Source organism: Bison bison, unplaced genomic scaffold (genome assembly GCF_000754665.1).
Source record: "Bison bison bison isolate TAMUID 2011002044 unplaced genomic scaffold, Bison_UMD1.0 scf7180017864029, whole genome shotgun sequence".
In the NCBI taxonomy this organism is placed as follows: domain Eukaryota; kingdom Metazoa; phylum Chordata; class Mammalia; order Artiodactyla; family Bovidae; genus Bison; species Bison bison.
Genome location: NW_011494601.1, coordinates 3,884,616 through 3,897,171, shown reverse-complemented (window position 1 = coordinate 3,897,171; position 12,556 = coordinate 3,884,616). Strand labels below are relative to the sequence as shown.

The 12,556-nt window shown below is 45.4% G+C and overlaps 2 protein-coding genes across 8 annotated transcripts in view; one reads left to right on the top strand and one right to left on the bottom strand.

The window, feature by feature from the left end:
- POLR3A (polymerase (RNA) III (DNA directed) polypeptide A, 155kDa) overlaps positions 1-2,678 on the bottom strand; it is a 46,911-nt gene extending 44,233 nt beyond the window's left edge. For both annotated transcript variants that reach the window (XM_010834182.1, XM_010834183.1), the window contains exon 1: positions 2,491-2,678. In XM_010834182.1, coding sequence (XP_010832484.1) covers positions 2,491-2,534 — 44 coding nt within the window. In that variant the 5' untranslated portion in view covers positions 2,535-2,678. The remainder of the gene's footprint in view (positions 1-2,490) is intronic.
- A 1,463-nt stretch (positions 2,679-4,141) lies between these two features.
- On the top strand, positions 4,142-9,422 carry RPS24 (ribosomal protein S24). 6 transcript variants are annotated; one of them, XM_010834176.1, is made up of 8 exons: positions 4,142-4,187; positions 5,608-5,673; positions 5,765-5,974; positions 6,649-6,759; positions 6,886-6,888; positions 7,385-7,402; positions 8,958-8,979; positions 9,333-9,422. In XM_010834176.1, the coding sequence occupies exons 1-6, from the start codon at positions 4,185-4,187 to the stop codon at positions 7,388-7,390; spliced, it is 399 nt and encodes a 132-aa protein (XP_010832478.1). In that variant the 5' UTR covers positions 4,142-4,184; the 3' UTR covers positions 7,391-7,402; positions 8,958-8,979; positions 9,333-9,422. The 6 variants fall into 6 exon arrangements, with proteins under 6 accessions (XP_010832478.1, XP_010832482.1, XP_010832481.1 ...); XM_010834180.1 differs by lacking the exon at positions 6,886-6,888; XM_010834179.1 differs by lacking the exon at positions 7,385-7,402 and having other exon boundaries at positions 9,333-9,421.
- The last annotated feature ends 3,134 nt before the right edge of the window (positions 9,423-12,556 follow it).

Below are 12,556 nucleotides of genomic sequence, written 5' to 3'. Positions count from 1 at the left end.
ATGTATGGATGTGGGAGTTGGACTGTGAAGAAAGCTGAGTGTTGAAGAATTGATGATTTTGAACTGTGGTGTTGGAGAAGACTCTTGAGAGTCTCTTGGACTGCAAGGAGATCCAACCACTCCATTGTAAAGGAGATCAGTCCTGGGTGTTATTTGGAAGGAATGATGCTAAAGCTGAAACTCCAGTACTTTGGCCAACTCATGTGAAGAGCTGACTCACTGGAAAAGACCCTGATGCTGGGAGGGATTGGGGGCAGGAGGAGAAGGGGACGACAGAGGATGAGATGGCTGGATGGCATCACTGACTCGATGGACGTGAGTTTGAGTGAACTCCGGGAGTTGGTGATGGACAGAGAGGCCTGGCGTGCTGCAGTTTATGGGGTCACAAAGAGTCGGACACGACTCAGTGACTGAATTGAACTGAAGACATGGAAGCAACCTAAAAGTTCATCAACAGATGCATGGATAGGATGCGGTGTGTGTGTATACACACATAAACCCCACACACACCATAAAAAAGAAACAATGCCATTTTCAGTAACATGGATCGCTCTAGAGATTATCATACTAAGTACAGTAAGCTAGACAGAGAAAGACAAATGTCATATGATATTGCTTATATGTGGGGGAGAAAAAGATACAAATGAACTTATTTACAAAAGAGAAGCAGACCCACACACACAGCAAACAAACTTACAGTTACCAAAGCGGCAGGTGGGGGTGGCAGAGATAAATTAGGAGTTTGACATGAAAATATACCCTTACTATGTTTAAAATAGATACCCAACAAGAAGCTACTGTATGGCACAGAAATGTATACTTAATATTTTGTATAACCTATAAAAGAATCTAAAAAATAATATGATTATAAAAATAATATGAATATAATCTACGAAAGAACATGTGTATAAAATAACATATAGTATATATATAATAAAAGGTATATTTTTAGATTCTTTAACAGATATAATAACAGATATATATTATTATACGTGTTGTTTCTTATATCTATTATAGGCATATTATGCTACTTTATACATATACATTCTTTCTTAGATTACATACACATTTTCTTTTTTAGATTCTTTTCCCTTATAGGTTCTATAAAAGAGTATCTGCCTGCATTGCAGGAACTGCCCGAGACGTGGGTTTGATCCCTGGGTCCGGAAGATCCCCTGGAGGAGGGCACACAACCCACTCCAGTATTCCTGCCTACAGAATCCCATGGACAGAGGAGCCTGGTGGGTTACCATCCAGGCAGTTCGCAAAGAGTCAGACACGGGTGAAGTGGCTGAGCATACATGCATGTAACTGACTAACACAACATTGTAAATCAACTACACTTCAATTGACAAAAAAACCCTCCCTGCCTGCAAGATGACTCTGGAACAAAGCTGCAAAATCAGCTTTCTTCTCATCACTGTAATGTCTCCCTCCTCTATGCTCCTGTAGGAAGGCTGTTTGGTTTGATTTCTTCCGTCTGAACCCCTTTCCCATTGGTGCCAACCCTTGTCCTTGCACTTGTCCAGCTCAACCGCTGGCTGGCCTACCTTCTCCAGCTAGACTAAGCAGTAAGGTCTTCCTCATGTCATATCCGGAGAAGGCAATGGCACCCCACTCCAGTACTCTTGCCTGGAAACTCCCATGGATGGAGGAGCCTGGTAGGCTGCAGTCCATGGGGTCGCGAAGCGTCGGATACGACTGAGCGACTTCCCTTTCACTTTTCACTTTCCTGCATTGGAGAAGGAAATGGCAACCCACTCCAGTGTTCTTGCCTGGAGAATCCCAGGGACGGGGGAGCCTGGTGGGCTGCCGTCTATGGGGTCACAGAGAGTCGGACACGACTGAAGCGACTTAGCTTAGCTTAGCATGTCACATCTCTAATGCCTATCAGAGGGCCCAGCACACAGTACCTTCCTCAACTAAGTGTCTCCTGAAAGAACGATTGATTTATTTCTTTACCGGAAGTTCTAAGGCGAGGCTGTGACCTATTAAATTTCACCTCATTTGGGGCACTGCTATCCATGCGCCTGTGACACAGCTTTCTAGCTGGTAACTCCATTCTTTTCGTCAACAAATATTACCTCCGTGTCATGTATCCTGCAGCAAAATGAGTCCCCGCCCCAGGCTGCTTCCCAAGCTGTAGTGACCAAAGATTCGCAGAAAGGGGTCATCATCTGACCTCAGAAAAACTCTAGTTTCGACCCACGGTGTACTTTATCGCCAAGGTTCCCACATCTCCCATTCTCTGCCGAAACCCAAAGGAACACCCCTGGCCTGCGGTTCCCCAGATGCTGAAATACCCCCTGCCCAATCAATATTCATTAATCTAACCTGATAATCCTGAGCTGTGCCTACACCTCCCACTGATTCTTGGTCCTTTCCTTCCAACTGACCCTCAGCTATGACGCTTCGAGACCCAAGACGCCTGACCTTGGATTCCTTTACTCCTAATTTCTCTGCCCCTTGGGGATTTTGGCTCCATCTTACATTTTCTTGGCCACATCTGTCTCCCGGAACTGCTCCTTCACCATGGTGACGGCTGCCGGGGCTCCCTCCTATAAACTCCTGGAGCTGGATTAGAAATACGACGTTCTCCGTACCACCCGTGGCTGCTTCTTGACCGGTTGCTAACACATCTGCGGCATTTTTTCGGCCACCGTAACACGCCCCACGTGCCCGCCCCCACTTCCGCTACTCGCTAGCTCGAGTCTGTCAAGAGAGGCTTCAGGCCCGCAGCTTCTCGCCTTCTCTCCATACCGCCATCTGGCGGCACCTAGTTGAAACCGCCGCGAAGTCCGAGCTGTATTTTCCAAGTTCCATTTCCAATCTGTTTCTGCTTTATTGGTCTGTCTCTCTTTGAACCAGCACTCTTTATTTTATTGCTACACGTCTATCTCCCTGTAATCAACGGACAAATTTCAAATAGCAAATACTTATTAAAAGCTATAAAGAAAGCTGAGCATCGAAGAATTGATGATTTTGAACTGTGGTGTTGGAGAAGACTCTTGAGAGTCCCTTGGACTGCAAGGAGATCCAACCAGTCCATCCTAAAGGAGATCAGTCCTGGGTGTTCATTGGAAGGACTGATGTTGAAGCTGAAACTCCAATACTTTGGCCACCTGATGCGAAGAGCTGACTCATTGGAAAAGACCCTGATGCTGGGAAAGATTGAGGGCAGGAGAAAGGGACGACAGAGGATGAGATGATTGGATGGCCTCACTGGCTTAATGGACCTGAGTTTGGGTAAACTTTGAGAGTTGGTGATGGACAGGGAGACCTGGCGTGCTGTGGTTCATGGGGTCGCAAAAGAGTCGGACACGAGCGACTGAACTGAACTGATTAAAAGCCCACTCCAGTAGTCTTGCCTGGAAAATCCCATGGACAGAGGAGCCTGTCTATGGGGTTGGGTATAGTCGGACACGACTGAGCGACTTCACTTTTCACTCTAACCCTGAGGGTTGGGATGGGGAGGAAGGTGGGGGGGGGTGGTGTTTAGGATGGGGGACACATGTATACCCATAGCTGATTCATGTGAATGTATGGCAAAACCCACTACAATCTTGTAAAGTAATTAGCCTCCAATTAAAATAAATAAATTTACCAAAAAAAAAAAAAAAAACTCACTTTCGTAGGGACTAAGATTTTCATGAAAAGACAAAGTTTTGGAAAAAAATTTAGACAATCAGATTCTCTAATCTCACAAAAATAATAGCAACGGTCGGGTCTGCGTACTTGAAATAACAAAAGGTTTTGAGTCAGTTCTGCAGTTTCCCCAGAGGTAAAATGAGGAGGCTGGTCGAGGGGACCGCCAAGGATGCCTTCCAGCTTTACCAACCGCTAATGCGGGTGGAGGGGATTTAACTTTAATCGGCTTTAACTTAATTTTAAGTCCAGACAGTCCAAAATAATGAATCGAAGTGGAACATGTGCTAGCATAAACCTGCTCCGTCTAAACTGTGTACCCTCGGGATTGGCTAGTTCCCGTTCGGGGTGGGTGTGGCGAAAGACCACAGAGATCAGATTTTAAGCACTTTCAAACAGGCATTGGCGACGGCGGCCTCACGGTCCGGCCACGCCCCCACGTCGGCGCCGTCCGGGGACCTTCCGTGAGCGTTGATATGATTGGCCGGGGAAGTTTAGCCCTCTTTTCCTCCCTGGCTGCTTGAAGATCAGGCGCCATCATGGTGAGTCTCTCCGGACCCGTGCATCCATCCGCCGCATATCTGAGCCATCCTCCCTCCCCTGGTTCTGACATTGGCGTTACACCCACCGCATAGCCCGGTTACTCTTGCATGGCCGAGTCTGACCGGGCAGACCTGTTGCCGAGGGCCTGGGAGCCTTCGGCGAGGAGTCCGGGCTGTGTGCTGTCTACCTATACATGCCGGGCTTTCAAGAGTCCCATGAGTGGGGGATTGCGGGAGTACCTACTATCTTTGTCGTCCTCGTGGAGTCTAATGGGTGGGGTGGGTTGAAGAGAGAGACATCATGTTTGCACTCCCAACTTGTGGTAGACGGTTTGCCTGTGAAGGCAGCCCAGGAGGTGAAGAGGGTGCCAGCAGCGCCCGGGCGAGTTGCGATGAGTGAAACTCATGTGTAAGGTACAGTTATTGTCAGCCGAATGGCTTCTCTTGTTTCATGGGGGAAACGGAGGCTTCCGGGTGTGGAGCCACTTTAAGGCTTGCGTGCCATTGCTAGTTCACTCATTTGAAGGTTCACCAGTTTTTAACCCCGCTCCATCTTCGACCTATTTTTTTCCTTGATCCCGACTTTAAAGAATTGAACTTTGTTAAGTGGATTCAGTTTGGTGTAGTTTTTTTAAACTGTAGTTGAAATAGCTGTCAATTTACTCTGAGAGCTCTTCTAACCGGTTTTGTTCGTAGTGTAAACATGCTGAATGCCCACATTCTTTGGTAGTTACTGTGTAAAAGCAGTGGGGCCATTCAGAAGGGAATACGATTTTTGTGGTATGTAGAGTCGGTCATTCAAGAAGGGTAGTTTACATGAAGATAGTGCGATGCTTGTCAGATCTCTGCGGGCTCCTACAAACAGGGTGGTCTGACAATAACATTCGTAGAATCACAGCTTCACCCCAGAGAAGTGGAACTTGGGGTGGTTTTTGTCTTAAGGGTACAATTGGCAGAGTCTGGAGACATTCTTGGTCAGAACTAGGAAGTGGGTGTGCTGCTAAACATTCTGAAATACACGGGACAATCCGCACAACAGAGTAGTAGCTGGGCCAAGACATCTGAGGTTCGAGAAACCTGGAGAGTGATTTCTGTAACAAAACGAAGTAAGCCTTTACAGATTCAGTGTGTGGCTGTTGAGCACATATTCTTGGTACTGTTTTTGTGTTGGGGTGACCTGTGAGTTAGGCAGTTTGCTAAGTGTGTTAGGAGGAGATGGGAATTGGTGGGTTTTTTTTCCCCTTTTATTCAAGGTTTCCTGGTACTGATGCATATGACTTCTTTGTTTTAAATTAACTGTTTACGGACAGTGGCTATTGATGTGGACCGTGCAGTTCTAGGTCTTGGAAAATCACAGTAGGGTCAGGAAAAGATTGACTAGTTATTAAAACTATTACTAAAACGAGCGTTATGTTTTCAGAACGACACAGTAACTATCCGGACTAGGAAGTTCATGACCAACCGACTGCTTCAGCGGAAACAAATGGTAAGGAGGGGTAGGTCAAAGTTTGGTTGTTACTCAGTTTAGAAGACGTATTTCATTATAATATACTCTAAACTTGATAATTTCTTCGTAGGTCATCGATGTTCTTCACCCTGGAAAGGCAACAGTACCTAAAACAGAAATTCGGGAAAAACTGGCCAAAATGTACAAGACCACACCAGATGTCATCTTTGTATTTGGGTTCAGAACGCATTTTGGTGGTGGCAAGACAACTGGCTTTGGCATGATTTACGATTCCTTGGATTACGCGAAGAAGAATGAGCCCAAACACAGGCTTGCGAGAGTAGGTGCCCTCATTTGTTCAGGCGCTGCTGAAGACATGTTTTTAATGGCATTGTATTGTGGGTGCAGCAGAATGAGCAAGAGCAAGCAGTCTGGAGGGATGACACTAACTCTTCAGTGGTTGACAGAAGAGGTTCTTTGATAAAACGCACAGATAGAGAGAGGGGTTCAGATGGTGTCTGCAGGATTTGAGGAGGTGCCTTTTGAGCTGGGTCTGGAAGAGCAAGTGAAGTGCTCCTGGAGATAGGAACTGGCTGGCAGTAGAGGGATGGGTTTAGAAAGCATAGGTTGGCCCTACCTGAAGTGAAATCTTTATTCCCAAATGTCTTAGAGTTTGGACTTAGCTTCATAGTTTAGGTTCATTGAGCAAGGAGCCATGAAAAGCTTGGGGTGATTTCCTGAGTATCAGGTACATAGTGAACTCCAGGTGATGCTTGAAGAACACTGGTTTGAACGTCCACTTATATGCAGATGTTTTTTCAGTCGTACAGTCTATAGTATGGTGATCCAAGGTTGGTTGAATGCATGGTGGCAAAAGAAAGCGGATGTGGAGGGCCAAGCCAGCCATACATTCTACTAAGACACTCGGCTGTCGAGATTTGATGTCTTATTCCTGGAGTTGGATGAGTTGATGTTTGCAAGTCGTATGTTCATATACACACCTTTCTCCTTCAGCATGGCCTATATGAGAAGAAAAAGACCTCACGAAAACAGCGGAAGGAACGCAAGAACAGAATGAAGAAAGTCAGGGGGACTGCAAAGGCCAACGTTGGTGCTGGCAAAAAGGTATAGTTTATCGAGGAAAATACAGAAATGTCAGTTTCAGGTTTTTAGTTTATAGAAAGGTGGGGTTTTGTTTTCTTAATAACCTTTCTTAATGTTTCTTCTTTTCCCACTTCTTCTGGATTACAGAAGGTAACCTGTTTTGAGAAGCCACGTAACGTAGTATCTTAACACCTCAGTAGAGTAGCTTTGCCCACCCCTTAGCTCACAGATTAGCACAGCACAGGGCCACATCGGTTCAGTGATCCTGGTGGGTGCCTTGCAAGTCTTACCAGGAAAGTTTTCATTTTACTGCTAATTGCAAAGGTTTGTAAAGAGGGAGCGGATCTAGGTTCCCAAGACTGATGTCCTTAAAATTGGCAACTGATTGAGGAAGCAGCTGAATCAATGTGGCCCGTGTTTTCCTGGCACGCTGGAGAGGCAGCACAGTTTTCCATTGCTTTCCTCTCCAGTTAGTCAGGACTTGAGTGATTTTAATTCTCAGCTTTTTACCAGCTTGGCTAGCTAATTGTAAGTAGTTGAATGGAATTAAGGTGTTGGGTTGTCAAATTAACAAATAATTAAGTGTTCTGTGAACTTTTTTTTTTTTGCCTTTTCCCTCTACTATCTTGGAATTCTTGTTCATCAGAAATGAAGTGTCTAGCAGGTACTGAGATTATGAGCACGGTGTGGGGATGGATGCATCGCCTTCACTGAGTTTGCTTTGATGCTTTGCATGTTGGCTTTCAGAGGAGAGTTTTGTAGCAGAGTCTATTATACAACACTACTGCTGTGGTTTAAAATAGTATATTGTGAGCAAAGGAGAGAAACTTTAAATCGTGTTTATTTTGGAAACTCAGAAATGCATGTTAAGTTGTGAGGTGTCCCAGTGGAGGAAGGTGGCCCCTTTTAATTGGCACTTGCTGTGTTCCAGAGCACCACATACCCAGGAAATGAATGGCTTTACTTCATTAACAAGGGCTTCGAAAGGGTTCTCTGATCCAGTCATGAGCAATGTCTCTCTTGGAGACTGGTTGATTGACTGGCAGCTCAGTAAACTGGCCCAGAAAATCTGGCAAAGCCTCTGTCTCAGAACACCCACCCAAAGCTGCCTTTCACCATCTCTCTACTGTCCCATTGCTTATTATTTGATCTCCAGGTTTCTACCTGATGCCCCCTTTTTTTTTAATTAAAAAATTTCCAAGATAATGGAGTATTCACATCAAAACCTTTGATAAGCTTTTCCCACAGATATTTAAATATATTTGTACAGTGAGCAGCCTGAACATGTAGCATGAAAAATGGGCTGGGAGTGGATTGGGGCTAGCAGGGTTTGAAGCAGTGGTGGTCACAGCCCTGTGTTTCCTCATCGTGACTCCCTGCAGAGCAGGCAGGCACCTGGTGTGCGCCCTCAGGCTCTGACCACTTCCTGGTGCCGAGGAGCTGTCGGACGGACTGCCAGAGGAGCTGCTTGCTGCTTAGAACTGCTCTCTGTTTGTGAGGCTTCCTAAACCTGTTGACAGACATTCCAGAAGTTGAAAGCAGTCAATATTTGTGTACTGATCTGGATGATCTGAAGAATGTTCTTACGTTTTGTTTCCTTCATTCAGCCATGTGTTAGTGCTCAGCGGTGACAAGGTGCAGAAAGTCAGGCACCGTAATTGTTCTTTTTAACTTAATTTTTGTCCACATGTTGGAATTGCATCTTTTGGGTGCTGTAGAGTTTTACGTTAAAAGAATAGTCTTGTGTTTGAGCAGCGACTGAACTATTTTTACATCAGCTAAATTCTGTCTCTTAAAATACTAATTTGCTACTTTTGTTGATTGTGAATAGTGGCTTTTAAATTACTGAACCTGAGACAGGTCTTAAAGACTTGCTTGATCCTTTAGAGCTCTCCCTTTGGTTAAATTAGACTTTAGTCTGGGATGATTCTCAAGTCTGTTGATGGTGCTAACATGCCCAGCATGTTGTTGCTGAGCAGAGCAGAGGGGCTGAGGCTCCTAAAGTGGGCATAGAAATCGGGCAGGGTGTTCTCAAAATTGGGGAGAATAAAATCAGTTAGTGCATCTAGGGAGTGCTCTATATACGATTGCAAAGAATAAAACAGTCATCATTAAGGTACCTGATTGCATGCAGATTATTTAGGAGTTTGCAAAGGGACTATTAACGAAATGTTTCTTTTCCCTCTTCCCTCCTTTCTCCCTTCCCTGCCACTATTCAGTGAGCTGGAGATTGGACAACAGGTATTCAAGCTTTTCGTTTAGATTTAGATTTTTGGTTGACAGTATTAAAGCATGTGAAACGACTTAGAAGCATATTTACAGTTGCTCTCAAGAGTTGTGCCTTTTATAAACTAGCAGTGTCATGGTTTTGTTTTCAAAACTTGTTTTTTGTCTCATCCCTAACTGGAATGTTTTTTTGTTTCTTGATGCTTGCATTGTGTTAAGATTACACAGACTTAATACGGACTAGGTTACTAATGTTCGTTGTGCATGAGTGTCATTAATTTTGCAGTTTGTTGAAGACTTTGTACTGTTAATTTTTAAAGACTTTTAAAGGTAGTTGCTAACTAATTTCTTTTTTCTTTGATTCACAGAAGGAGTAAAGATTCTGCAGTGACTGTATCTGTGGTGATTGTGCAGATTTTTCATGAAAGAGAGAATAAACTAAGACCTTTTACATGTCTGGCTGTTTGGAGTATATTTGAAGTTTCCTGGGAGTGTTGTAAATTGGTTTGCTATTTAACAGAATTAAACAGCCCAAGATCACATGTTGCATTAAGCATTCAGTGAAAACTTGCTATATTGGGGTGGTGTTTGTCCTTTCCTTTACTAGCACAAAGATGTCAGTGTGTAGAGTATCTGTAGCATGGGGCATGTAGGGCCAGTCCAGTGTGCCATGTTAATACTTGGTATTGTAGTTGGTCAGTCTCTGAAAGAGACACTTGAAACCTGAATTGCTTTTTGGTCTTACTAAAACCAAAACCTTAGTTGTTAAGGAAAAAAATGTGCTGGCTGTGATGAAAATGAAAGTTACTAGGTTGCATTCTCATTATTTACCCTGGAGTAAATAGGATCTGACACAATCATTAGTCTATCACAGGTTTGTGCTTATGTGATAAATGGGTGTTCTGTTGTGGGTGGGGAATTTGGAAGAGGCTCTCAAGTGGTGAATATTTGTGTAGTGTGTAGTTGTTTGGTAAGTCTGATTGTGCATGGGATTTATGAGGTATGGAGGATTATCTGGTGCTGCTTTTTCTTTGCCAGATGCTGATTCTCAGATTGGCTTTCTCAGGCATCAGGTTGAGAGGCTGAACTGGCTTACTGGTCAGTTGTGTGGGGGTGGCGGGCTTGAGGGTTCATGAGTTGGGAGGGCTTGAGTGTTGAGTGGGGGCAGAAGGGATGTTAATAGTTTGGGTTTTCTGTATCATTCATTCTTCCCCACAGTTGGTGTGATTGATTTGTACATGTAGGAATTAAGCTTATAAATGCCATTAAGAACTATGTCAGTGGATGGAAAGCTCCAGAGAAACTTCAGGAAGCAACAGAGGACTGTTTGGTTGGTTGCTTTGATGGGGGAGCCAGGAGAAGTAAGAATTTCCAGCAGAAAGCATCTGAGGGTTGTAGGAAGGAAAGATATTTTGAAGAGAGCATGCTGGGAAGCCTTGACTTGAAGGAGCTATATGCTGGGAGGGCAGGGATGTGACCAGGTAAGTGAGGGGCCTAAACCTGCTGGCTGAGGATACAGAGGGCAGCGTGGGTGTAGGTCCGTTTGTAGTTATGCTGAGGCTAGATACTTGGGAATGTGGAACATCATGGCCCTGTGGGTTCCCTTACTAGGAAATCTGCTTTGTGTTTCCTTAATAGGACCAGGAAATAAGACCTGATGGTCTACTTGTAGGAAGAGTAGAGAAGTGGGGGATTTGGGCCTGCATGCTACACTTGAACCAAAATGGCTAATGGGTGGCGTGGAATCCCTGGGGGATTGGAGGTGAGTGGCAGTTTTCAGTGAGCAGTGCGTGGGGGTCAGAAGAAGTCATCTAAGCCTGGTGAAGGTGCAGTTTCCCACTACTGACTGGGGGTGTGGGAACAGAGACCGATTGGTGAGCAGCATGTAGGCAAGAAGCAGAAGATCCTGGGAGGCTCAGGACAGGGCAGAAGGTAAAGCTGGAAGCAGTGGTGGGCACGGTTGACGGGGTAGCCCCAAGTTCCCGTGGTCACCAAGTTAAGGAACAAGGCTCAAAGAAGCAATGGAGCAAGAACTGAAGGGTAGGAGGTGGTTTTCAGACTAGGGTACTAGAGGCTGATGTGAAGATAGACACTGCAGGGAACCTGACCAGGTGAGGGTTGGCATGCAAGTCCCAAGATGTGTAAGCTTTTCTATTGGGATATGCTCAGGAAAGGCAGGGTGCAGTCATTCAGCCAGTAGTCTCTCTGAAGGGGGTTGTATGTAAAAGATCCAGAGTTCTAACCTCTTGAGTTGGCGGAGTCCACAGCAGGCCCGACCTTCTGGCATGGTGACAGCTGGCAAAAGTAGAGGGTGGCTGTGTGCCTCAGGGTAGATATTCTGCTGTCCCTGTGGCCTCTGCTCCTGCAGCTGGCCACCTACCCTCTGTTCTCATGGCCCATCTGCATGCTGCTTAGCCTTCCATCTAGTCCAGCTGGGTGGGCACGTTGCCTAGTCCCCTGATTGGGTTAGCTTCTCTATATCGGGGCCCTCTAAGAGTGCATTAGCTTCCCAGGTGGCACCAGTGGTAATGAATCCACCTGCAAGGCAGGAGATGCTGGTTTGATCTCTGGGTCAGTAAGATCTCTTGGAGGAGCAAATGGCAACCCACTCCAGTATTCTTGCCTGGGAAATCCCGTGGACAGAGGAGCCTGGTGGGGTAAAGTCCATGAGGCTTCAAAGAGTTGGACACGACTGAACGCGCACACAGTGTGTGCTCTGCTGACCTGACACAAGGTCATTTTGAGTCTCAAATGATAAAAGCATCTATGAGAACAGTTTGGAAACAAGTGCTGAACAACTGTGCCAGAAAGTGAGGACTCTCTTTCAGTTGTGCCCAATTGTGTGCAGTTTGAGGGTTCTTAAGAGATTGAGCTCTGTCGGCTCTGATAGTAACCAGATCAAGTTCTGCTGTCAACAGGCTTTGAAAGAGCCTCCATGAAAACAAAGTTGACTTTACTGATCAGCAGTCAGGGAGGGCACATCCCTTCCCTTCGCTTGGCACTTGTGAGGCTTGTGGTGCCGTGAAGAGAGCTAGAAAGAGTCTGATGAGAAGAGCTTAGGACCGCACCCTTTCTTTCCACTTGCAGCTGCAGGTGCCCAGGTGGGAGTTCAGTTGCTTAATCTATCCGACTCTTTGCGACCCAATGGCCTTCCCTGTCCTTCACTATCTCCCGGAGCTTGCTCAAACTCAAGTCCATTGAGTCCATGATGCCATCCAACCATCTCGTCCTCTGTCATCCCTTTCTTCTGCCTTCAGTATTTCCTAGCATCAAGGTCTTCCAATGAATCAGCTCTTTGTATCAGGTGGTCAAAGTATTGGAGCTTCAGCATCAGTCTTTACAATGAATATTCAGGGTTGATTTTGTTTAGGATTGACTGGTTTCATCTTGCAGTCCAGGGGGCTCTCAAGAGCCTTCAGTCAACACCACAATTCAAAAGTATCAATTCTCATTTGTGCCCAGGTAATCAGCTTCTAACTGCTACACTCTCTTGCAAAGAAAAGATCAAATGGCAGGTTGAGTATTTTGGGCTCTGCTGAAAGATGGTATCTTGACAAACCATACTTTTGGAGCTGAGTTAGGTACTGTATGA

Coding starts and splice junctions, on each gene's coding strand:
- RPS24 (XM_010834175.1), top strand. Junction 5,674..5,764: donor TGCTTCAGCGGAAACAAATG/GTAAGGAGGGGT, acceptor ATTTCTTCGTAG/GTCATCGATGTTCTTCACCC. Junction 5,975..6,648: donor CCAAACACAGGCTTGCGAGA/GTAGGTGCCCTC, acceptor TTTCTCCTTCAG/CATGGCCTATATGAGAAGAA.